General features: G+C 45.2%; 2 protein-coding genes across 12 annotated transcripts in view; one reads left to right on the forward strand and one right to left on the reverse strand.

Moving 5' to 3' along the window:
• LRRC9 (leucine rich repeat containing 9) overlaps positions 1-1,586 on the reverse strand; it is a 53,904-nt gene extending 52,318 nt beyond the window's left edge. For 7 of the 9 annotated variants that reach the window (XM_080595673.1, XM_080595674.1, XM_080595669.1 and 4 more), the window contains exons 1-2: positions 1,288-1,586; positions 336-430 (exon numbers count right to left, since the gene is read on the reverse strand). In XM_080595673.1, the coding sequence (XP_080451799.1) occupies positions 336-389 (54 nt within the window). In that variant the 5' untranslated portion in view covers positions 390-430; positions 1,288-1,586. Of the gene's footprint in view, positions 1-335; positions 431-1,214 lie in introns of all 9 variants that reach the window. The other 2 variants (XM_080595671.1, XM_080595672.1) reach the window with 2 other exon arrangements.
• Positions 1,587-1,769: 183 nt separating this feature from the next.
• Positions 1,770-26,768, forward strand: part of RTN1 (reticulon 1) — a 133,835-nt gene continuing 108,836 nt past the window's right edge. The window contains exons 1-2 of one of the 3 annotated variants that reach the window (XM_080595680.1): positions 1,770-1,909; positions 2,005-2,099. Coding sequence is in view for 1 of the 3 variants with exons in the window: in XM_080595678.1 (XP_080451804.1) it covers positions 21,385-21,550 (166 nt within the window). In the remaining 2 variants the exon portion in view is untranslated. Of the gene's footprint in view, positions 1,910-2,004; positions 2,100-21,154; positions 21,551-21,580; positions 21,677-26,768 lie in introns of those variants that run through there. The other 2 variants (XM_080595678.1, XM_080595681.1) reach the window with 2 other exon arrangements.

Consider the following 26,768-nt stretch of genomic DNA (forward strand, 5'->3'; position numbering starts at 1 on the left):
TTTCTATATATAAATATTTCTGCAAGGTACTTCGTGAGAAACAGAGACAAAGCAGGGAGCTATACATTAACAGTAATTTAAATAAAGATATTCTCTTAAGACAAAGAATCTCTTAAGTATTAATGCGTTTACTACAGTTCTGAAACATTCAGTTCACCACAGACTCTTATTAATGCATGCCCTATACCACCTCTGGGGTATTCCAGAATGGAGGCTACACTACAGATGGTACCTCTAGAAAAGCAAAACTAGCTCTATGTTCTAGCAAGAACACTGATATTTACAGAAGTAGAGAGGAAAAAAGTTTAGAAAACAAAATGGAATGAATAACTTACCAACTCCATAATTATCTCCTCAAGGTTCTTGGTTTGGTTATCACTTTGCACCATTTCTTGAGTTCTCTGCTGTGACTATTATTTCTTAGTAACTTCTTAGAAAAAAGACATTAATTTTATTAGCTGTGTAGCCACCCATATAGAGTCACAGGATTTCCAACAAGTTTGTAAAGATCTAAATTCCTACATTTAATTACAGAATCTGTATTTCTAATGGACTCACAGTGGAGATTATGACAGAAAAAAGCTGAAACTGCCAGAGATATTTTGATTTACTACTTTACTTAACATTTTTAGATTCTAAAGCTCCATAAAGCACTGTAGCACAAGCTATTCTGAACGCCTCCATAAAGAAGGATGAGAAAGCGCACCCATTTACTCATGCATTAAGTTCATTGAGTTATATTTGCACAAATCATAAAGAATGCCAGCCAGAGCTCGTAATTCACCACAAAAACCTCAGTAAAGGCCCTTTTTGCACAAACATTGCAGATATCAGAATACAATTGAGAGTATAAAACCTTTGCTGCAATTTTTTAAGGTAATCAGAAAGCTGCTACAATTAATCTTTAGCATTATCAAACAGTATAAAAATACAATTGACACAGAATCTTTTTTTCCCCCTTTTTGAATCACTTAAATGACTTTGTGCACAGGATGCATAGAGTATACCCTTAATATGTCACCACATTTCTGCTGCTTTGGAATCTCTGCCACAGTATTTGATGACAGACAGTCCCTCTGGTGAGTATTTTGAGGCTGGAAATGAAGAACGCATTTTTCCAGTTGCAACACTTGAGGAAATTGGTTAGGTTGGGTGGATACCAGTTCCTCGGGGCTCTGTCTGGGAGCTCGGGCAAGCACAGAATTTTGCTCTACCTCGCCTACGGAGGTCACAGCTTTGCCAGCACCACCCCCTGGAGCTCAGACCCCACAGATCGCCCCCACACACCGAGCTCCCCACCGGCACCGCCACGATTCCCCCGTGCGGCCTACTCGGGGCCTGGGCACTGCCTCAGCCCTGAGCGCCGCCGGCGGGGAGCGTCGCCTAGGAGACCGCCTCGCCCCGCCCACCGGCGGGCCGGCAGCCAATGGGAGGCGCGAGTGGCAGGCGTGGCGCCGGGAGGGCGGTGGCGGCCATGTCGGTGGGCATGGCGGCGGCCATGTTGGGTACCTGAGGGAGCGGGCTCGGGGGCGGCATCAGTAATTCCAGTTAGGGCTGGGGCACGGCACTAGTAACCCCAGTTATCCCAGTTAAGCGGGGCCAGTGGTCTGCCATAACACTCTGGAGGCTCTCCCCAGCCTTTTTCTATCCATCTGACCCCGTGCTGGTGCTTAATTAAATTAATTTAAGCTGCAGTGACTTCAGTGTGAGTAGTGGAGAAGAGCTGCTAAGGTGCTTTAGTGAAATGTGAAAAAAAGAGGGCATATAGTGTTTTATTCTGTCTCAGATACCACTCTTGGTCAGAGGGATATTGTGTCGGTGCAGTGGTTTAACTTCAGGAGGAATGTGAACTGACTGCCAACTTGCAGCACAGAAGCTTGCTGTGGCTTCACTGAAATCAACTAGAAACGTGAGCATGAGATAAAACACACCAGTCAAACTGAAAAAACTGCTCACCCAGCCATTTGCACTTAATTTTATCTTTTTTTTTTTTTTCCCATGCAGTGAGGCTAGATGAACATTTTCCAGCAGTAGGATTTCTCAGCAGAAAAGTGGATTCCTGCTGACTCAGATGTCGTCAGAGATTTGTGAATAAGGAGGTTAGATTTATTGAAAGTTTCAAGGGTTTCTGTTAAAATCTTTGCATTAATGTTTCTTAACATTTTTAATTGAAGGGGTGGAAATGGCATAAGCAGCTTCTGCAGTTTTTCAAAGGCTGGTCAGTCCTTACTTGCGCTGCTTTCCGATGTCACCAGATGTCACTCCAATTCCACATAAGGCAGGCAGGTTCCATCTGTTTCTCCATTGTAAAAGAAAGATGTTGCCGCATGGTCTCAGACTTCCCTGTCTATAGGTGCTACAAAGACAAAAATTTAGTAGGTTTCTTTCAGCGGAAGTCTGTGATGAGGTAAAATTACGAGTCCAAATATGATCTGGCAAATTAACATATTGTAACAAGTACATAATGGAACGATTTTAAATTAGAAAGGGGATGTTAATGCTCTGAAAATTGTGCTCACTTTCTATTTCAAGGATAAAACCAACATGGTCATCTACTCTGAGCCTCCTGCAGAGAAGCTTTTATGTAATTTTGTTTAAGGGGAGTGTGTTGTGTTATACTGGATCGTACAAAGCTGGTCTTGTTTAGCAAATTACTCCTTTTCTTTCCTTTCCTGTTGACAAAGAATCTTATGGGCAACCCTTGCAGTAAAGTAGCTTAGGCAACTAGGCCTGTTGATACCATTTTGTGATCTCCTTAGTATTCCCAAGCAAGCAGTTGAATGATGAAGCAGTAAAACTGGACATTGCATCCAAATCCAGATATTCATTGGTACTCTCAGTAGCAAAATGCAACTGCTTTTGTTTCTGAGCATGTAAGTGAATGACTCATTATTGGCAATGAGGAAAGCCAAATGATCTAATTTGGGTGTAGGGATTTCTGTTTGACTGGAAAACACTCCTCTCTTACCAGAAGGGAATAATTACAAAAATAGACATTTTGTGGAACACCTTTAGTCCTTTCTAGGTGACTGAATCATCTCAGGGTGACCCACTTTGGCAGCCTAAAATCTGTGTGCATATAATATTCTTAATCTCTTCAACTGCAGCAAATGTGCAGGGCAGTATTACAATATTAACTGTTAACTCAGCTCATTACGAGCTAGATAATGTTATTGCTAGATAATTCGGTGTTGGTTTATAAAGCTGTTAAAATGTATATTTGCACATACATTTAAAAAAAGTCTGGTAGCAGTTGCTAGGTTTTTCTTTTAACATAAAGGATTTTCAGACCTATCTCAGACTGAATTAATCATTTCAAGTGTGCTATCTTTCACCTTCTGCTGTGGCACATTCTGCTCTAATTCTGCTAAAGCCTTTCAGAATAATTTTAAATCATTTCATAGCATAGTCGAAGCAAGCATTTAAGTGCTGATGGTGCCTTGCTGCTGTGCGTTTACTTTTGGAATTGTCTTGGTAGTTTTGCTGACTGTCAGTGAAACGTTTTGAAACTGTTGTTTATTAGATTCTTATAGATCCCTGTGTATCACCAACATATGTTTCTGCCTTTGCCTTCTACTGATACTTTTATGGGGTGGTAGACAACTTGATTTCTCTGGGATTGTTAAAAGTGACCGGTACGTTTGTTTGTAGAAGAATTTCCATCGTTAAAAAAGTATTGTTTGTAAACTATGAGCAGCTTTTTGGCTGCTTCTATTTGTATCACTGGAATATTTCTGACTTCCACTGCGTCATTTATTAATTCAAGTGCTTCCAGTATCATTTCTGCCAACCAATGCATATTTAGATCAAATATCAGATTAAGTGCCAAGAAGCAGTGATGATAGACCTCATGTAAACGTTTAAAATAGATTACATTTTAGAAGCTAGGCTCTCTGTTCCTTGTTGCTAATAAAACTGTACACACTTTAACTTTTAGTATCAGGTGAGATAAATGAGACAGTTTGGGAATTTTATTTTATTTTAATAATTTTAGTAGTCTAAATATTTTGATGTGAGATGTGTCTATGCTTTTTGAAGTTTAAAAATAATAGACTTCTTGTTAAGCCCTTGTGATCAGAAGTTGGTAGCTTAGCAGGTTAAGCACCTACAGTAGTTGGAAAAATGAAGATACTTAGCTGCATTGATGTCTCCACTTCATAATGCAGAGTCCTTACTCCTCCTGGGGTCAAGAAGAATGTTGCTGAAACAAGCCTGAGAAAGGCTTCTGGGGTTTGACACAGCACTGGTGATGCAGTTGCTGTGTTTGTGTCAGTGCCATGAACCCTGAGCACGAGTGTGATGGGGAGAAGTGCACTTGCTTGCTCTTGGCACTGCCAAAAATAGGTGTTACCTGGGGAGTGTGTATCTCCGGCTAGTTACAGTTTGACCTGCAGGATGGAATGGAATAAAAGTGTGTTGTCTCAAGTATGTCACCAGTGACAGATAGAATCATGGCTTTAAATGCATATGCATGAGTATTTTATCGAGAATAACTCCTGACTGTCTGAGCTCTGGGTGGACAAGGCCATTTCCCTGCAGCTCTGGCTGCATCCCTTTGACACAGAGCGCAGGAAGCAGAACGGATGCCAGTGCTGCAGGGCCCTGCCCTCTCTGCTGCATTTAAAGTTCACCTGATTTTATAGACAATTGTTCACCACTTTTTCTAAAGTAAATGAACCAAATAGGAGCATAAAAATAAATATGTCTGTGCTTTACATTTTACATGTTTTTAGATTATCAGAATTACTGTATTTTCTCAGTGCTTTTTAAGACAGGCCACAAAAACTGAGGAGTGAGCTCAGATGGGCACGGGGCATCTGTATGAAATTTCTCTATGGCGCAGGGGCAAGCTGCTTCATATGTATATAGCAGTGACATGTAGGAAGAAAAAATTTGAGTTATCTCGGTTGACTTTGACTTGGGGATAGCTGTTGAAAGTCTCCTTCAGGGAGGTTAAAAAGCAAACAAACAAACAAAAACAACAACAACAACAAAAATCATAATGATAAAACTTCATTAGTGCTTCTAGAAACAATAGGTAAGGCATTATTTATAGAATGTTTTATTATTGCAGTGACTGCTCTGGACCGGATGTTATGCTAACAGACAGAAATGAGCTCAGCATTGATCTATAAATTAGCAGTTGCCTAGTGACTCATGATCCTGGCACACTTGCTTTACGCAAACAAAAAATAGCACTATGCAGTAATAGAAATGTGCCTCTTTATTTTTTATTTTTTGTTATGGTCACTGTCCCAGACTTTACAGCAATTTCTGACAAACAACAGTGTGCGTAACTTGAAAATATCAAAGAAAGCAGGGAATTGTTCAGAAACCATCAGGTAGTGTGCTGGTTTGGTTGGGACAGAGTTAATTTTCTTCTTAGTAGCTTGTATGGCGCTACGTTTTTGGATATGTGATGAAAATAGTGCTAATAACATGCTGAGCTGTGCTTATGCAGAGTCAAGGACTTTTCAGCTTCTCATACTGCCCCACCAGCAAGGAGGCTGGGGGTGCACAAGGAGCTGAGAGGGGACACAGCCAGGACAGCTGACCCCAACTGGCCAAAGGGATGTCCCACACCATATGGCCTTATGTAGAACAATAAAAATTGTGGGGAGTTGCACAGGGGGGTGCTGCAGGGGCTCAGGGACTGGCTGGGCATCGGTCAGCTCGTGTTGAGCAATTGCATTGTGCACATGCACTTTTTTTTTTTTATTATTATCTTTGACTGTTTTTTCCTCTTCTCCTCTTGTCTTTCTCATTAAGCTGTCTTTATCTTAACACATGAGTTTTCCAACTTACCTTTCTGATTCTTTTTCCCCCTTCCTGCAGGGGTGGAAGTGAGCAAGAGGCTGTGTGGTGCTTTCCTACCTACCAGGGTTAAACCACAGCAACTAGGTACTCACAGGGGAACATCACCATAAACAAAATATATGAAAACAAGCAGTGTAGCATAAAATAGAATTTGCAGGGCACACATTAAATGGATTAGAAATTGGCTTAAAAGCAGATCTCAAAATGGGGGAAATCATTTTAATGATTATTAATCAATTTAATGAAACTATCTAATCTATCCAAATGGTAACATAGGTCTCAGCCAGTTAAATCCGCAGATGGCGCAGATTTGTTGAGTAGTAAATAATGAAGTTATACCTACACGATGATTTGAATCACCTAATTAAATGGCCACAGTCCGGCAATAAGCACTTCAATGCAGCTAAATGCAAGCTGATACACTGCGGCTGGATGGTCTACGGCTACAGGAGGAGAAACCCCATCTTGAAATGCTCTGACTCAGGAAAGGAATACAAGGTCTTCATAGCAAACCGCTTCAGCCTGAGCTGCCATTGTAAGTCTCGAGTAAAAATTAACCAACCCACATGATCGGTGGATTTATCAAGTAGGTGGACACAGGGAATAAGACAGAAGGAGTTTTTCTTTTGTATGCAGCACTGGTAAAACAGCTCCTGCAACACTGTGTTCATCTGACGTGGCTTCATTCCAGGAAAGGAAGCTACAAACTTAGCCATGGACTGGAAACCAAAGCTGGTGATGCACTGCTGTCAGATTCTCATTGATGAAAGAAAGCTTAAGACTGAGCTGCGTAACAGTGTATAGGTATATGCAGAAAAAAATACAGATGGTAGCAGAGGCTTCTGAGTCTGACGGAGAAAGGTACGAGAAGATCTAGTCACTGAAATATTAAGTTGAACAAACTTTTGAAGCATCCATGTAGTTTATTGACAACATTGGTGGGGGATAGTGTTGTGCCCGTGCTGAATTCTTCTGTACTCTGAATCTCACTGGGGTCTGACTTAGGTTAGAAATCGGCACCTGTGAAACACCTTCCTGATATTTTCATGGACAATCTGTAAAAAGAAGTTGCAAGATTTGCTTTCTATTGATTTTTTTTTTAACTTTTCATTCCTTGTAATCTATCAATAATATCCAAAGCCATTAAGCTCTTTAAAGTTTACAATATTTATTTTTCACTGCTTATGAATGGTGAAGTAAATCCTTTCTCCAAGAGGAGAAATTTTTCATCCTTCCTATAGAGGATCTGCAGAAATGCAGAAGAAATCTGCAGAAATGAAAATTCTGAAGAAACGAAAATGTGCTTCTCAGCTTAGTGGTGAATATTTTCCAGTTTTTATAAGAGAACAAACCCCACTTGCATCAATACTTTAGAAAACATCATCTTTTTCTGCATCCGTCCTTTTCTTCTTTCACTTCCTTCTACGTATCAAGGGCCTGAACGAGCTCCATTGAAACAAAAGTAAATCGTCCATGAGACAGTGTCATTATAGGCTCATCAAGCTACAAGGGAAGCAATTTTGGCTCTAATCTGCAGCTTGTGTGTGCTCCTATAGCTCCACTGAACCCTATAAAATGATGCCAGTTACATGGCACTAACTGTTTTATGGTCATATTCTTGCCTGCTATTGTTATTATTATTTTTTCCTTACACACGGGGAATTAAACCTGTGACAACCCAGCCACTAGAGTAGGTGTGGTAGAATCACTTTAGTCTGACCACAGCAGAATCCTTATGAATTACCTTTTCCCAGAGCCTGGTTACGAGACCACTAGTTACACAGAGGTAGGGAGAAACAAACAAAACTATTCAAGAGAGTGCTTGAGCACGTTCAGCAGTTAGACTGTAATGTCAGTCACCAGTGATCTGTAGGAAATGCGAACCCCAAAAATGTCACGGAAGTAGCATTGGAACATTTTGTCTAATATCTGGGGCAAACGCATTGCACTCAAAAGCAGCAATGAAATACCGAGGAATTTTCACCAACTTTTCTTCTCTTGCATTTTTCCATGGTGAGTAGCACATCTTTTTGTCTCTGATGCACAATGGAAATTGAAAACCTGCTGGGCTGGAACAAGTGCAGTCAGCTTTCCCGGATGAAATAATACCTTAATTGGTCTGGCTGCATGGATGAAAAAGGGCCAAGCCCCATCATCCCAATCTGAGAATGGTGATGACAGAAGCATTCTAGATATGATATCAGCAAGTCTTTGAGATATTTGCATCTTGTCATGATGAGAGCTGTTAGCATAATTCACAGTACACGGTTAATGTAAGACTGATGTATCAAAAGGTGGAGTTGAGTAATGGACTTCCTACATCATCAGCTTAAGGGAATCCTAAAAAGCATTTTTCTTTCTCATATTTCTTTTTTTTCATTTAACCTTTTTTTCCCGGATCACAGAACAAGACTAGCAACTGCAAAGAGTTGCAAAAAGGACCTCATAAAATTTGAGAATCTGGTCGATGAAACACTAGATGAAACTGCAGACTGCTGCACATGAGGAGAGGCAGCCATGGCTATAGATACACACTGGTGAGCTCTAAGTCAGCTATCACATCTCAGGAAAAAGGATCTCAGAGTCATTATGGATAATTCAATGAAAATACCAGTTCCATGTTTGGGAGCAATAAAAGAAGCAGACAAAATGTTAGAAACCACTGGGTGGTGGGTGGGATAACATAACAAAACAAAATATCACACTGTAGCAGTACTCACTGAGTGTACCCACACCTGCATTGTGCAAGCAGTTCGGACTCTTCACAGTTCCTCCATCACGAAAATAAAGAAATAAAGCTAGAAAATGCTAAGGGAAGGGTACTTAACATAACCAGCAGTATGGGATAATTTCCATATGAGAACTTGTATGAAGTGCTCACCTTGGAAAACAAATGACTAAATCACAGGGGTATATAAAATCACAAGCTGCATGAGGATGTAAATAGGGATCAATAGCCACTATTTCTTGCTGTACAAGCTCTGGAGCACATCATGAAATCACCAGGCAGGTTCAGAACAAACAAAAGGAAGTATTTCTTCAACAGCCCATAATTAAATTGTGGAAGTCGTTACTACAGGATGTCATGAATGCTGAAAGCATAAACAAATTACAAATGTGATTAGACAAATTTATGGATATACCTCCATCAAAGGTAGTTAAGCAGAAAAATGCAATTTCAATAGCTGACTTGGGAAATCTTTCAACACATTGCAGGAAATCTGCAAGGATATATTGAGGAAGGAGGGCAGGGCATTTCCAATCCCTGTGAAAGGGAGTGATTTTAACTCCTGGTTTCCCTGTTTGTGTGCACTTTCCCTAATAATCTGCAACCGGACCCTCCCAGAGACAAGATCCTGAGTAACCCTTTGGTTTGACCCATTATGGCTCTTTATAATTCTTACTTTATTTCCTTTCCCCCTTCCCTTTATATGTCTTCATATCTTTCTAACCAAACCATTGGATTAGCTTAGACTCAGTTCAATGGCTCCTGGCAGACCGGGGTCTTTTCAATCCTTTTTAACTCCTGGAGTGTTGGATGGTTTACCCACGTCTTGTCTTAAGGCTCAGCACCTGAAAATAAATGGGGGGATTTTTATTAGCTCCTGGGTACATGAGATGTAGAATTTGTTCGCCTTGACACATTCCTGAAAGGTTTCTGCATACACTGCTGGGCAAGCGTGGGCAGTGATCTGAGACATGAGACGGGAGTCCCAGCTCTGCTCCTTGGTGATGTGCTCCTGGAAGGGCACTGGTAGTGCGCAGTGACATTAGTTAGGGAGTTGAGCTAGGCTGAAAAGAACTTGGAGCTGTTCTTCGGGAATGAATTTCCATTATCTAAAAGAGCACTTAAAGGCAGCATTATAAAACGTGTAAACGATGCAGCTGTGGGACAGGATGCAAACACCAGTTGGGGGAAAGAAGAAAAAAGCAACCAGGAAATGGCATCTGGAAATTAGTTTAAAAATGAGCTCTCTTTCGTAAGCTGATACTTCTGGGAACCTCCCCGTGCTCCTCCTCCTCAAACTCCTGTTCCCAGTGGGAAGTAGAAATGTTAGTGCATACACAGAAAATGAGAGGTTAAGTGAAGAATAACACGAAAATGAAATGACAGTGGTGTATTGAATTGGAGTTAGGGATGGTCAATTTGATCTAAATATGCAGAGGCATGAAGTCATAAAGTCTCTTTTGATAAACCTGTAGTAAAAGCATTTCTAGAACACTGCAGCTAATTTCAGAGGACAATTAATAATAAGAGCAGAACAAATCACACAAAGTTTAAAATCTGTAGCAAACTGAAAAAAAGGAATGACTTATGGGAAGCTGTGAATATCTCAGCAAAGAAAACAAGAGGGAGGGAGAAAAGTTGCTTAAGCTAAAGTACACTGTTGGCATGAGAACAAATGGCTGTAAGCTGGCCATGAATAAATTTAGGCTGGAAATTAGAAGATTTTGTCTAGCACCAAGAGGAGTGAAGCTTTGGAACAGCTCTCCAGTAGAAAGAAGAGGGACAGAACACTTGACCTTATTTTAAAATGGCAGTGAATAGTTTATGTGATACTGTTGCCTAAAATAGAGAAGGACTGTACCTGGCAAGCCACAAAGTTCCTTATATTTTTGTGTTTTAAGCAATTATGTATTATAAGTTGAAGGTGAAGATAGGTTTGAGAACATAAACATTGGAAGGGCAGAGGGAGAACTCTCCTGAGAAATTTCTTGTGAGTGAAGTGGCTATGCAATATTTACTCAAAGGGACTCATGGATGACTTACCTGGGCTGTCTAAATTAAGACTGAATCAGTAATCAAGGTACTTCCATGATGTGTCGTGCAGTGGCCGGTGTAATGAACGAGTCTGTCTTCCTCAGAAGTCATGTAGCAGGGCCCTGACTATTCAAACCCTGGAGCGCGGTGACCAAGAGATGGTACACAGAAAGATGGACTCTCTTCACCCAGTGCTGAAATAGAAGAAACAGTGACTGAAAGTCACAGCTTTTCCTCTGGGGACTCCTACCTGCACACCTCACCCCAAGAGCAAGCATCATCAGACTTCCACGTAGCTGGCAGCAGTAGGGTCTGCATCCCGGAGAAAAGCCTGCAAGGAAGTATACGTTACAAGACGAGCTTCAGGGCTCACATTTCCAGCCAGGTGGTTCAAAATGTCACAAAAACATCAGATTCTGAGATCAGTTGGCTTCAGCAAAGTTCACATAACTAAGGCACTAACTGTGGAAGTCAGTACTTAAAAATCAGACCTTAGGTATAAGCACAAAGCAGCACAGACTACTGGCAGCACATTTTACATTTATCTTTAAACAGCTTACTTTTTGTGTCTGAAAATGACTTTTGAATATTAAGTTGCCATCTAATCTTGTGTATCACTTTGGGTAAAATATGATGTTGGAAAGGCTCGATGACCCCCTCTCCTCTTTCTCAGGCAAGTGGAAAACTCACGGTCATCTGAATGACAAAATAGCAGTGGGTTTTCTCTTCAGTGCTGCTGGAACACCGTTTTCCTGAACGATGGTGAAAGTGATGGAATGGAGACTGGAACGCACAGAAAATACAGTTGGACAGAGGAACAGGTCAAAATGTTTTCCTCTTACAGAAACAGTCACTGGTGCTTAACTTCAGTGCATCTTTGAAAAATAAAACTGGTTCCTTTATATGGTATCTTTGTGTCACCAGGCACAATGCATGTCCTAGAGAGTGCCATTAATATACCAATGGTTAACGGCTTCCCAGGGGGATTTTTAGTGAGATAGAATAGATCTTTAGCATAGGATGAAGATACAAATTTTAACTTAACTGATTGTATTTCCAGCTTTAGTGGAAAATAATCCGTAGTAAAATTATACATCTTTGGGAAAATATGCTCTCTGAATGAGTTTTCTAATGAATTTTCTGATTTTAATTGAAACTAAAGTTTTGAATCCGTACATTTTAAGAGTTGTTCCTGTGTGTATCAGTAGAATGTTGTTTCATTGTCTTCAGATCTTTTAATCTTCTCCCTTGACATTTGCATTTCTTGATTAAACAAACATGCAGTGGGGGTATTTAGTATCTGGCCAAGCCCACTTACAAAACAAACATCAAGCTGTTACCCTTTATTCTTAATATACAACAGAATTGCAATAACCATTGATATTCTGGGCTCCATCCAACAACTATGGATGAATAATTAAGGTAAAAACCACAAGGTTCTCAACATTCCTTTTTCATGAGCTCACTTGATGTAGCTTTCAATACTGAGAACACCAGAGCTGGACAAAACCCCGCCAGCAATACTTTCCCACAAAAAAATGCAGTTTCATAATCATGAACTATGTGCTAGTGATTCTGCTGAACTGTTTCAGCTGGAAGATAGAAATTCAAATCCAGGGCCCAAAACGCTATTTTGAGATAGCGTCATTTAAAAAACAGAACTTATTTTATATTATTTAAAAAAAAAAGTAGAAGAAATACATGTATGCGCCATTAATGAGCACAAAGGCAGTTAAGCTAGGGAACAGCTGCAGGTACAAGATGCTTAGAAAGTTCTGAGAAGTCAGGAAGAACAACAAAATCACAAGTGAGTCACCCCTGTTTCCACAAGGCAAACCTCAAGCAGTCTCTTCACACCATTTCCATTTTGAAGTCTATATTGTATGGTCACGTATTACGTGCTCATGTCATCTTGATTTCTTACTCCTGTCTGGAGGGCCTCAAAGTCATCCGTTAACCTTCCCACACCTTTTTCAGAAGCCTCTTTAGAAATTTCACAAGAATTGTGCATATAATAAAGAGGAATCAATCGTCTTCCAGGTTAATTTTGTTGAGAACAGTGTTGTGAAACCTCTCCTGCTAACAGAGACACTGCAGTGCTGATCTGAACTGTTTTCTGTTAGCATCACAGTCCACTTTCCATCTGGAGTCAGCATTTCTGATGCTGTCCTGGGAGCCCAGTTTTCTTGTTTCCCACCCCTCCACTTTGATCCTGTCTCCTGTTTGCTCCGTTCGTTGAGGTCCTGGAGCTGAAGAAGCTCCTGCTGCTTGTGATAGGTGACAGGATGATGGGACCACATGCTCCTTCTGCCACTGGAAGGTGATCCTTACACAGGGTTGATAAGACTTCCACATCTAAAGCTCAGAAAGTATTCAACTAGTTTCATTTGGCTGAATTTTTCTTCTCCCCGAGCTGTGCAAAGGGCAAGAGCTCATTTCCTCTTACAGCATCTTTCCCTGGCTTTTACAGAGGTTTTTGTTTTCTTATCTATTTCTCTACCATGTTCGGCTGTAAAGAGCTGATAAGAATTCAGATTAGGAAATTACAGTGAATGGGACGTGTGTTTTTTTTTCTGTTTGAGCACAATGAGGACAAATTCTTGATGCTTTGTTCTGGGAAACCTTCCCTATAATGTTGTTTGTGAGTGGTAAAATGCACTTTGTTACCACTGACACGAGTGGGAACCTGTAGTTCTGTTTGCAAAAACACAATGGTGATAGCCAAGGTTGTATGCTGAGGCGTGCTATGAACTTCTCCAAGACAGTGATTCATCTCAGCACTTTGGGGAAGGAGATATGTTCTTCATCATCCAGCAGAGGGCCCTGGGCATTATTTCACTATTTTGGCAGAAGATACTGACTTAAATTATACAATGGGATGGATCACGGGAAACCAGTAGAGCCCTCTTTCAGTTTGGGTTTTGATTTTTGCAAATGTCAAGTTACGTTAAGAAAAGAGCCTGCCCCAAGTTACAAAAGCACGCAGTTGGACTCGTTTACCCACCCCACTGCAAAATGCTAAGAGTAAAACTGATGATTTTAAGGGTTGTTTATAGCAGGGATTACTCCTGCCTGGTTTTGCTTTTTCAGCACTGACATCAGCTAGAGTTTGAGGAATGTAGGCTCTTGTTCACTACAAACATTTAATTCACGAAATAAAGCCGCAGATGATTGGAGCTGGTAAGGATTTGCCGGTTGTTCTCTCCAATTTCAGCCATGCGATACACAGAATGTACTACAAAGTGATTTTGAAATGTAAAGCAATAATGTTCGCTTTGAAGTACTGATATCAAGTGCAAAATGATGTATCAATTAAATGCAAAAACAAATCCCAGCCCTGCAAATATTATAGAAAAACAGCTTCTTTGAAGTTGATAGGGCTAATTACAAATATAAAATAGAGCCTGGTTCTACAGCACTTCTACTAACAGGAGCTTAATTTCATAAATTTAAGTAAAAAATAGATGAAAGGTCTCAGAACTGATCTTACTTGGCTTCACACTGGCAAAATGCAGCTGCTGCCTGACTCAGCTCTCTGTGGGTCTCCAGCACCCAAACACCTCGCAGCCGTGAGGTTCAGTCCTTGCACCGCAGAACATTACACTTTTCTCACATCGTAGAGGAGGTGTGTGGGCACCGGCCAGCAAAGGGCTAAGCTCAGTGTCACAGCCTGACTACTCGATATCATGCCACTTAACCTTCGGGCAGGTAGAGCCAGCTCAAAAAGATAGCTAGACACATCCAACCTTTGCTGTGTAGCTTTGGGATAAGGGCAGCCACGCTCAGCCTGTGCTGGGCACGAGCCCACGAATGAACGGGTGACGGCCTCCTGCTCGGATAACTTCTTCTCATAAGAAATATTTAAATGAGTAATTAGAAATGAGGAGTTCTGAGCCTGATCTTGAATTACGGATTGGCCCCAGGGGCTGCTGTTAAGATGTTCTTGGTTCCCATTTGTGTACAAAGGAAGAAAATTAGATCTGTGCTGTCAAAAATGGAAGACCAGGGGAGGATGTTGTTGAATGTAAGGCCCGGCTGTCACGGTGACACTGAGACAGTTCTTACAGTGCTAGGTTTTGTCACAGGCAGCCTTACCTGTCCTCAGGCCTCTTACGTGAGGCTCGGTCTCTCGGGTTACCTATTATTAGCACCTTGTTTTTCCATGAACCTGTGGCACACACAGATATCTTCGTAGCAGCTCTTACAAGCACTGCTGTTTACTAACAGGTGACGATTGCTTAGAGGGCACAAAGCAGCGTGTCTATCAGGAATGTGTTCCCTTTCATTGCAATTCTGTCCATAGTCGCATATCGCAGGAGTTCTGGGTCTTAGAGATGGCGAATGCACCTCTCAGTTACACTGGAAGGTGTGATCTCTGGGGCGTTGTAAAAGCGATTGCAGGTTTTGTTTCCACAGGCTGATTCTCTGATACCTTCTGTGCCATGCCAAATCCTAAATAAAAGCATATCAGGCCGATTCTCTTTCCTCCAGCACGCAAAGTGTAATTTTTAGCCTCTGTGAGTTTCCAGAGACATGCAGACAGTGCATAATCAACACTCAGAGTCAGATAAATGCATGGACAGTATCAGCATAAATCAGGACTCAAATGGTAACCTCTAATGGGCTGGCTGTAGAGCTGGGTAAACGCACAGAGCACTCCGTGCACGCTGTGTGATGTAATGCAAGCGGATGAGAATTCATAAAAAAACCCTGCTTCTGCTTCTCTGGCTGTTGGCTGTGCCTTTGTGGTACCGATGTAATGTTCTGCGATGGAAGCAGTTCTGGCTAGACCTTTGTCTCAATTTCTTCAGCTTCTCCCAAAAGCAGATCTGCGGATCTTTTTGATGTTGTTGTTTTTGTTTTGCTGTATTAGCAGTATCAAATCACTGTGCACGTAAACTTCTGGCCGCTGCATGACCTGTTCGGAGCTCGCAGACTGTCTTGTCTGACGCTCTCTTTTCAGCTGGATCCTCAGCAGTGACTTTAAATAGCAGCAGACACATTGGTGTTAGTCTGAGCGTTTTTCTCAGCGATAACTGGCCTCCGAAACTGCCCTGCCAGGACTTGAAGAAGGAAGTCCCATTCCCTGCAGCTGGGAATCTCTGAGAGGCTAAATTCTAACGCTTCTTCTTTTAATAACCTTGGGCTAGGCTCCCAGGATGGGGATGAGCACTGCAGAAAAAGATTGCTGCTCTGAAGATGCTCGGGAACAGCACTTGCAGTAGCATGCGGAGATCCTGCTGCCACACGGAGGATGTACTTCCAAACAACATCGCCGTCTCACATCATAGATTCAGACCCAGATTCCTGGCCCAGGGTACTCCAGGACAGGGGATCATTTTAATAGCTATATGTTCTGGCGGTGAGTGCAGAGCCTTTCAGACTCAGCTCTTGGATGGCAATTCAGCTACCGAGCACTGCCGAAACTAGGCCACTACTGACTGCATCTTGCAAATGCAGAGCTCCCCCTCCTACTCACCCGTCTACTCTGCTCAGCTCTGCTCTGCACAGGGGCTGGAGCTGGGCAGAAGGGGGAAACAGGTTCTGTTGGCCAGGGTCCTGCTGGTGTGCTCCTCTCTGGCACCTGCTGTGTGCACATCACATGGCCGTGCCTGCTCACACGGCCAACAATTTTGCTGTTTAAGCTCCTATCGCTAGATTTCTTTGTAAAATTCCCTTTTCAGAGAAACAGAGGTAATCCTCGCTGCTCCTAGAGCAACGGCTGATGTGGAGGGGATGAAGGACCGAGCAGTCAGTCAGGCTTAGAGGGGGAAGGCACCGCCTTTAATCACATTTCATTACAGCGGAGGGCTGGAGATGCTGAGAGCTCTCGCATGATGTGGGAATTAAAGGGCCAGGCTGGGGCTTTGTATCCTGCTGCGGTACAGCCACAGCCAGGCAGCCCTCAGAGCAACGAGCTGTCTGCAAAGACTGTGTCTGTGAGCTTTGAGAGTGAAGGAAGGTTAAATTACACAATCAGCAGTAAAAATGCCACTATTTAGACTCTAGTATTTTTGCTATTGCATTTACTAGAGGCTCAAGTTGAAGCAATCTCCGTATTTTACAGCGTGCAGTAAGAGGAATCTCTCTGTCAAGGAGATCATTTCCAGAGCTGCAGTTTTGGACCGTGTATCTGTCTTATCTCTGCAGTTGTTCATTACAAACGAGCACAGACCCTGTGTTTGCTCGGCAAGGCTGGTGGTATTACCCCGGTACACAAACTTCTGCCTCTCCTGGGCTTAACCCGTTCTGCTGCCGCCTTTCTGGCACTGGGATGTTTGTGCTTTCTGGAGCAAAATGGCATCTCACACCCACGGGCTGACGCAGAAACTTACTCCGGGTTACAAAGCAGAGCTGGGATGTGACCTGTGTGGTTGGCCCCAGGGGTGCTGCGGGGGAAGTGGGGACGTGGGTGACACCTCGAAGCTCTGCAGGAGGTTGGGGTGCCTATTTCCAAACATGCCTGAAGCTCTTTCTTTGGCAGTTGTAGCAATGGGAAGAGCACATGTAAAGGACCTTGAAGAGGCTGCCTGGCCCTGCCTCATCTCCAGGGCTTGTAGAGATGGAGAGAGAAGGTATGGAGACCAAAGGTCCAAGGGGCACCGTAGGGAGGGCCGCTGTGCTGGAGCTGCTTGGTGCACTGAAAGATGCAGGTGGCCTTTGGGGTGGGGAGTGCCGTCACCACTGCTCAGCTTCTCTCTGTAGTGACAGCCTGCAGTAGCTCGGCTTGCCCAGGAGAAGTCTTTATCCTCATCTTGGAAGCCTCATCTCGGGATGCCCACCCTCAGCTTGGGAGTCCCAATAGCAACCTGTGCCTTGTAGGGCAGGAATGTGCAGGGTTTACCCCACAGCAGGGTTTATCCTGGGGTTTGTACCTGGCTGTGTCCAAACCAGATGTGAGTGTGTGCTGCAGAAGGCAACTCAACTCAACCCAGGACAGCGCTGTCGTACACTTCTTGGTTTGCCTGTCTGGAGGACGGGGTATGGGACATGCGTGGAACCCGGGCGGTCTGCAGTGCAGACGCATTGAATTTAAAACCAGATGTTAGGTGCTACAGTGCTGCCATCTTTCTGTGGGGTAGTGGGAGGTTGTTTTATTTATCTTTGTTTTCCTACTTATATCAGAAGCCTCTTTTCTTTCTCATGTTGCTTTTTCTAATTGATTTATTTTAAAACCTTTTTAAATCCTGAAAGAAGAGAAGATTATTTTTAATATTACTAAATGAGTTGATATACCCTGCCAGGTCCCATACTCTTTGCTGGTAATGTTACATCTGGGGCCAAAAATCCCCTCGAGGCTCAAAGTCACTTTGGCCCAGCAGCATACATGAGCCCCAGAGCCCAAAGGACTCTAATGGAAAGAGAAGCAATTTGTGTGTATGTGTTTGCAGACTTTGTATGTTCAAAGACTTCCAACGTCCACAGGGAAGAGTGAGAGAACTAAATACCAATGAGCAGAGAGAGACGAGCCCTGCACAAGTCTCTTTTCAACACCATTCACACAAACTACCAGGAGCTTTTGTAAATTCATTGAAAACAGAAAGAAATCAGCTTTGTTCCTTCGTGCCAAGTATTACTTAAACTCACACCTCTGTTAAGCACACGTTTGATTAAATCTTCATGCAGCCTGACCTTCCTGGGGGGATCTTAAAAGAGTCTTTAAAATCTCTCGTGACTTAACCTTGCACACAACAGCCCAAGTTGTGTCGATTTCCAAGTTTTTTGTTCGAGCATGCAGAATGGATCAGTCAAGCTTCCAGAGTATCTCTTCAGTTGTTTCTGTTATTTTTTTTCCATTCATTCAGCTTTGCTGTCACATGTATGAACCACACCTGCGACAGTCAGCGGGAGCCCAGGATCTGTACCCAAGCTTTGAAATGGGACTTGTAGATCCCCACCCAATATAACGTGGTGATGAGCAGGGCTGGTTATATTGCAGAAGACTGTTCCAGGTCACTTGGGGACTGTACAGGATCTCTTGAAATAAAGTCCTGGGTTACTTTACCATTGGGATCCCTGAAGCAATTGTGCTTTATTTAGGCACTTGTCCCTCCTTGTCCCCGCTTCTCTTCCATAAGCAGGGGACACAGACCGCCTACTCCTCCCTCCACATCTCCTACTTACTAACACTGTCTGTGTTCGTGCCAGCAACCCTCAGCTCACGATAACCTTTTTGGTCTGTAGGAATGAATAACTCCTAGCTTGTGCACACATTTCTGATGATGCTGCATTATTGGAAGACCTCTGTGATCGCAGATTGCTCACACAGCAAAGCTGTCAGGGGCTCGGCTCTGCAACTGGCCTTCTCCTGAGCCCTCCAGTCCGTTACCAGCTCGTACACACTGCATCGCAGGGCCACCCCAGAGAGTGATAGATGTAAAAGAAAACTGGAGAGTATGATAAAAGAACATATATTAAGCTCTCCAGGAAGACATATTTTTGAATACATCCTGCATATCATTAACATTATTAATAGTAACTTTGAAATTGCCAGGATCTTGCCAGAATCATAATCAGACAGTGTACCATGCACGATACAGTATATGTCAAAGGGGGAACAATGAATAAGTTAAATTTGTCTCCATTGCTCATGTGGCGAGCTTTAGATGTGGGATTTGGCAGCGAGAACACGATGACTAAAATCGTGCTACCAAACTGGAGCAAACACCACCTCATCCTGACAAAAACAAATAAAGAAAATCCCATGAGCCGGTGCACGTAAGACAACTTGAGCACACTGGAGGGACGTGTTTTCGCCATTGTTCCACGAAGATGTTGGTACTGATAAATGCTTCCTGGGTGAGGTACAAGTGAGTCAGCCTTCATAACGAGGGGTTCAGAGGAGCTGCACGGAAGGCACTGGTGGGAGTCAAGATATTGCTGAGTGCTGCGGGAACACAGACAAGTTAAGCTCTCCGTATCTTGCAGATACAGAAAGATCTGCTGCATCCAGAAATTGGAGCTGGGAGCAAAGATGCATTTTCTGTCTCAGGTGGCTTTGCAGAATGGATTACCTGGAACTAGCTGTAAAACTGAATTTGGTAGACTCTGCTGCATGATATACTTCTGTAAGTGCTTTAACAAAGCAGGGACTCAGGAGGAGACTCACTGATAGCCTTTAGCCTCTGGACAGCCACATTTCAGCCAAGTGGTTGGGAGTCCTTTCCTTCTTCTAGCCCAGGTGGCATCGCATGTCATGTTAAGGCAGGTGCTGCCCTGAAATTAAAAGACCTGTACAACTGCTGATCTAGAAAGAGTGGCAAAGCAGAGCAAAGGGAGAAGGGGGTTTGATGCCGTGTCTTTTCAGTAATTGATCAGACTAGGGAGCTCAAAATGAGATGGTTACGTTCACACAGTCTGTTGAGGTCTGCCCCAAGTACTAGCAGCTGTCTAGTCTACAGTAGCTGCACACTAGAGCCGTACCATGGAGCCCCAGCCAGAAGAAATCTTGTTGTTTGCAACCACACTTGCCACTCAGAGCTTGAGAGCACACAGTTTATCTGAATTCACAGCAGTCACTTGTCTCCCAGTGTGAGTTGGCTAAATCTTGAGCACGTTGCTCATGCTGGCACCTCGGTGCTTTGGTTCCAAACCTCCCCAAAGACCCCCCCCCCGGTCAACGCCACTGCTGAGGAGCTGGTCTGCGAAGGGCCCGGGGGAGCTGGCACTGAATGGCACCGACTCAGGCAGCAGCAGGATGGCTCCTGGGCATAGGTCCTGGAGTCAGGAGAAGAGGGAAGGTTCCTTGGGAAGACAGCCCAGATGGCAATGCTGGAGTTAATGGCTCTTCATCTTGTAGTATAGGCTTAGCCCTTTGCGTGGGGAGAGCAGAAATGTATTAAGTTTTCAAACCCGGGTGTAAGCATGGCTTCTTGAAGCTGGAGAGGATCTGAAGTGTGCCTGGGGATGCTGTGACACAAAGATCACAGCTGGAGATGCAACAAGCGAAGAGCCAGACTGAGGTGAAATCTTGCGGCTGGGGCAGTTGCTCTCCGCTTTGCAGCGTGACCTCCTGCACCACAGGAGACAGATCCTGGAGAAGCCCCTTCAGCAAGACCTCAAACTCCTCTTCCTCTGACCTCTCAGCACCAGAGCTCCACGCAGAGCAGGGATGCTCCCACACCACCTGCCTGACTTTGTTTCCTCCTCTGTCAAAGGATGGCAGGGATACCGGCCCCCAGTGCGCCTGGGCAGCGCCACAGCCCCTGCCCCTGCTCCTCTCCCTCGCTGGTGGGTCCCAGCACCTCTGCTAGCTCCTGTGAGTCAGTAAGCAAGAAAATACAATACAAAAAAAAAAAAAAAGAGAGAGAGAAAAGACACACAGACACCCACCGTGAGTTTATTTTGCCAAGCGCCGTGTTTCGATCTGTGGGATGCTGGAGAGGGGAGAGAGGAGAGGAGAGAAGGGAAGGGAAAAGGGAAAGGGGAAAAGGGAAAGGGGAAAGGGGAGAGGTGAGAGGGGCTGGGGCACTTCACCCCCCCCCCCAGCCGAAGCGGTTAACAGGAGAGCAGCGCCGGGCTGCCCTGTGATATGCCAGCCACAGGGTGACGCAGGGGCTGGAAGGCTCCGCCGAACCGAGCCATTTCCACCTGCGTAATCCGCCGGGGGAGCGCCAGCAGCAGCAGCACCACCGCCACCACCGCCGGCACCTCCGGCTCCGGCTGCCCCCCGGGCTGCCAGAGCCCAGCGCCGCCGCCTCCCCCCCCCCCCCCCCCGAGCTCACCCCCGGCCACCGTCGCGGCTCCTTCTTCGGCTCCGTCCCCCCCGACGTCCCCGGGATCGCAGCGGCCGCCTGGCACGGAGCATGGCAGCCCCCCCGGACCCCCGGGACCTGCCGCTGCCGGCCGCGGGGCTGCGCTGGGCTGCGGCCGGGCCGGAGCGGGATGGGGCCGGGGCTCGGCAGGGGGAGCCGCTGGCTTTTGGGACCGCCAGGGACCAGCCGCCCGTCGCCATGGAGACCGCAGCCCCAGGTAAAATAGGGGGGAAGGCTCGGGGGGGGGTGTTCGGGGAAAGGGGTCCTGGGTGCAGCATCCCCAGCGGGGCTCGTCCCGGTGCTTCCCAAGCTCGGCTCCCAGCCCGGAGCTGTTACCTGCGAGGTAGGGAGAGAGGGAATAAGGAGCAACTGCGGCCTTTGCAAATAATTGTGGGTGCTGAGCTGGGGGAGCTGGGGGCGCAGGACCAAGTTCCCTAAAGCTCGGTGCAGTTTGCTGGGCGTGCAAAGTCCGCGTTTCGAAGGGCGTTTGATTGCAGCCTGGCGTGGTGGGGCTCTGTCCTCATTTGTCGCACACCTGTGCACATCTGGAGCGGCACATTTCGGAGTTACTTCGGATATCCCCGAAATCCCTGCATGGCCCCGTCTGTTATCCCAACGTGCAGATTTAGTGGAGTGACTGTTTTGAAGTGCTGCTGTATTTTCTGTGTGCTGTTGAGACATATCCCTTTAATCACGGATGTTTTGGTTGCTGTGTTTTCCTCCTTTTGCTGTTTGGGTGAACTGAAGGTGCATTTAGTTTAGCTAGGCTATGTGGGTTCATGGATTTTGCAGCTTACTTTCGGGATGTATTTGATTTCCCTCGGTTTAGGATTTGTTTCTTTAGTGGGTGTGTTAATAGCAGGTGCATATCTCTTAATGGAACCCACAAGGCTTCAGCTTCCAGTAGGTCCTGATAGAAATATTAGGGGGAAAGTGGCTCTGTTTCCCTCTTGGTGACACTTGCCCACTTCCCTTCCCTCTACTGCCCATCTGGGAACCTAAATGAGCAAATAACCCAGCCCCTGGGAAGCTAGTGGGTCCCACCAAATTCCTCTTCCCTGGGAAGGAGATGTTTCCATTATGCAACCTGACAGCATTAAACTTGCGTTAAGTTGAGGATCAGGGCTCGGGACGGGAATCAGTCTGTGTTATGCAATAGCTGCAGGAGCGTTAGGAACTGCGTTTTTGGGCTGAGTCCTTCCTAATCCCCCTCAGTCAATCAGCACAAAGAGTAGCTGGCCAGAAACATCCGAGCCTGCGTGGCTCCGTACATTATTCCACTGATACCCGTCCGCATGGTTTTTTTTCAGGATTTGACGGTGCGTCTGTGCGCGCGCGTGCTCTCGCCATGGATGTTTCCCTGGTGCTTTTCTGTTTGCTTGCTGCTGCCGAGTTCAGTAGTACAATGGGATCTAACGCCCGTCGGCTGATGTGGGAAATGGTTTGCTGTTTTGTAGCTTTGGGCAGGCAGCAAATCTGCTGATGTGCCGCTCGTTCGGGGATCTGAGTGGTAGGTTGTGAAACGTGACTTTCTGCTGGAGAGGGAGGCAGATGGCTGGCGTCGTGAGGCTGCCCGCGGTGCAGGGCGTGTGTGCGTGAAGCAGGGCAGGACTGGGGTCCCTAGGTAGGGTCGCCTCGATGGCGTAACGATGTGAAAAAGGGGGAAGAGGTCTCAGGAGCTTTTGTTGTTCATTGATGGATAAAAATATGGCCATGCTGAATCTCAGCACGCAGAACAAAGAGGGGTGGTCTCTTAACTAGTGTAAATGCCCATTAAGTTGAACGGCTGTGTTACTGCATACATGGAATGAAGGCTTCTGCAGGCTTAGCCTCACTGGTGGGTTCAGGTGTACAGAAGGCAGAACAGAAAGAAAGAGAGATTAAAAGAAAGCAAGATGAGAAAGAAAAAAGGAAGAAAAACAGAGAAGAAAGAAAAGGAAAAAAAGGAAAGAAAGAAAACAATTTTCTGCTTTTGGAATCATCCGCAAAGGGACTTTAGATGTGTTTGTTTGCATGTGTCAACGGTGGCAAGGCAGAGATAAAGTGAGCAATACAGACCTTTTCTGATGTTTGATAGCAGACAGTCTGATCAGCAGCATCCTGAGCCTAGTACTATGTTAGAATCACAGAACAGAATGTTTTACATATTTTCCATTTTGTTTTACCTGTTTAATAGATAGCTGTTGTGTGTTTGAGTGCCTGCCCAGCCGTGCCAGCCGGAGCAGCATCCCGACCGGTGAAGCCCTGTGCACGCAGGCTCTATTTGTGGCTGCAGCACCTGCATTTCTGTTCCACTACCTACACAGCTCCAGCTGCCCTCTCCCTTCACCGGGGAAGTAAAGCGTTTCCCTGCTCTTTCTGTGGGACTAAATGTTCTCAAGTTGCTGAGTAAGAGGTCTGTCATACTGCTGAATATCTAAAACTGTCAAGTGTGTCAGAAAATTCCTTAATTTTTATGCTTAGAGAGTGCTCCTGCGTGCTGCGAAGCTGTAGGTATAGATCCAGCGAGGGATACCTGCCTGCAGCAAGTGCCATACACTTACAACTCTCCCTATATAATGGGGCACCTGGGGACACTTTGGACAAGGAACAAGGCATCCAAACAAGAGCAAACCGATCCGTCTGTTTTCCAGGTAGCTTCCTGACACGTCCTGTATCTTCCGTTACAGCTCTCAGACAAGTCCTTTCTGTGGGAAACACAGTTGTGCTCTTTGAGGCAAGAGCGGGCTCTGGAGACTGAGGTTCTCCCAGCATGAAAATAAATGATGGGAATTTACACACAACATGTACAGAAGTTTTCTTATACGACCTAAAAATTTGCAAACTTTCCCTGATCTGGGCTTTTGTTGTAAGTTTGAAAACCGGCCAGGGATTGTTGAAAGGTTCAGGAATATTTTCAAGCTGGCCTTGGGCCCGGCTTTGAGCCAAACTGGCTTCGTGTCAAAACCTTGCGAGTGGTTTCTGAATGATGAAAAGCAATGGATTTCGCTGCCTGTTCTTCGGATCAACCCAAATCAGCAGTGGTTGGGATTGCAGAAAAAAAATCCCACAAGGAGTGGAAAGCTCAGAGATTTCTCAAACAAAGCCATGGTAATAAGGAGCTACAGATCCCACATCTGCTCCTCCTCCAGCAACATACATCGACTCCTGTAGCTTCTGGGCAGGGGCAAAGCAGAGTTCCTCTTGCTTTTATTCTTGGCCCCTAGGTTTTGCTGAAAACGTTTCACTCCCTCAGATTGCTCCTTCCCAAAGATGAATTTGGTTCAGGGTGAGAGGAGCTTGCAGGCAGCTCTTGCAAGGCCCAGCGACTGAAAGGCTGGTGAGCAGTTGCGTGTTGGGGAAGAGAGCCCCATGTCACCCAACACACCATCTGGTCGCAGATTGTGTTATTTGTTTTTATACATCAACAGTGATTAAAATTCCTTGAAAGGCATTATTTCCAAAAATATTACACAGGCTAGCAGGCATTTCCCAGAATAAATAAATGTGGTTTCCTTTAGAGAAATGGCAGAAGGTAAGAATGGGCTCTACTTCCACGGCACAGGTGTGTTTAGGGGGAAGAAAAGGGGAAAAGAGAGCAGGAGCTCATCCACATGGTGATTCCTGTGGTAGGATCTGGGAAGGTGCCCATGGCCTCGTGCTCTGGTGGATACCTGCCGGGTGACTTGCAGGAGTGGTCGTGTGTCCCTTCATCCCCGTAGAAAAATATTTCTAAAAAACGTTTCTATCTCACAAGATTTGTAGGGCAGAATTTTGAAAATGTGTGCCAAGTACCCAGATGTCACCATGGATTGGGCCACCAAAACACCGTGCCAGCGAGGGCCTGCAGTGAGGTGCTCCTAGCACAAGCCCGTGTTCGTGCTGATATCTTTCACCTGTATGTCTCTGTTCCTCTCCAGTTACTGGAGAGAGTGAGCTACTGGTGGCTTTACTCCTCAGCATGAAAGAGGTTTTCAGGCAGCCTGAGAGCCCTCTTGTTCACCTGCGTGTGGAGAAGAGCAGGCATGAACGTGAGCGTCCTCACTTTTTGGGTTAGGCACCAACACTTTTCAGGGATGTCAGAGCACAACCAAATGCAGCATGGTACCGGGAACATCTGGCTCAGCTGCTCTTTGTGGCCTTCCCACCCCTTTCCAAGTATTGCGTTAGCAAGAGCTCCCCCTCCCTAAGCATCCATGGCAAAATACCGTTCAAGGCCACGTGCGCTGTAAAGGCTGAAATCCCAAAGCTGTATTTTTTTTATTATTACTATTATTTTATTTTTAAAGTTGCTGTAGAAAGAGTTTTGATAGGGTGGATTCACTGACCTAAGCATACGCCACAGGGGAGTCTAAGCAGTTGTTCGTAAATACGTCCGCAACTGCCAGGCAGTCTTGCTCAGATTTAGCCAACTGAGGCCAGGTTTAACCTCACCTTGGAAGAATATAGATCTACGCCAATTTTATTATTGACTTTTTAGTCCTTCCTGATGTAGAGAATTGAATTTGTTGTTTTTTACTCCGTTCCCTGGACTGGGCCCTCAAAACCTCTGAAATACTTCTGGAGTGAGGGTGATGGAGATCATTTGGTGGAGGCTCTCACTGGCGTTGTATGAGTGAGTGCAGATTTTGCAGAGGTGGACAGAAACACAGTGGATTTCTTCCTGGACCCTTCTGTTCCTGTAATTCTCATAAAGCTTGAGAGAGGGGCCGTTTTGTCACAGTTGTCTAGAAAAAAATCCTTTGGAAGTAAAGTCTTTCATCACCACTTGGGTAAAGTAGGAGCAATGGCTCCTGTTGGGCTCCTCCAGCAAGAGCTCTGCCTTTGGGGGTGAAACATGCTCTTGAAGGAGCATAAAATCTGATTTAAAATCCCTGCAGCTATGTAGTTCTGAAATCCTTGCGGGTGAAAATGCAGCTGTCCTCGCCCTGTTCCCTGCGGGGATGCAGGTGACTCCGTCCCCCTTTGACTCCGCGCCGACGGATTTCATTCAGCCTTCGGGGCTGCAGACGGGTGGAGGAAGAGGATGAGGCGGATGAAAGAGAGAAGTAGCACCGGGGAGGGTGACTCACCTGCCGAATTCTGTTCTTCGTCACTCGGTAATGAAACGTTTTATTTATAGGCAAGGACAGAGGAGGAAGGTTGAGCAGCACTGTGGATGTTCCAGTTGGGTTTCGCGTGTTGCAGCATCTCCCGGGCTGCGTGATTCAGCGTGTCCCACCGGTGTAAGGCTCCGGGGAGGCACGTCTGCCTCCTTTTTGTCTGCAGCTCTGCTAAATGCCATTTCGTGCCACGTCTTACACCTCTGCACGTCGGGGATGGAGGGAAGAGCAGCGCCTGCCTTTGCTCTGCCTTTGTGACCGCCTTGTGCTGCCTCTGGCTTGGTCCTGGAAGGCTTTGGGCAAACCCCCACGTCTGCTTGTCCTGTTCCCACAGACTGTCCCACGAGGGGACAC

Source organism: Anser brachyrhynchus, assembly GCF_964034855.1.
Source record: "Anser brachyrhynchus genome assembly, chromosome: 5".
Taxonomy (NCBI): domain Eukaryota; kingdom Metazoa; phylum Chordata; class Aves; order Anseriformes; family Anatidae; genus Anser; species Anser brachyrhynchus.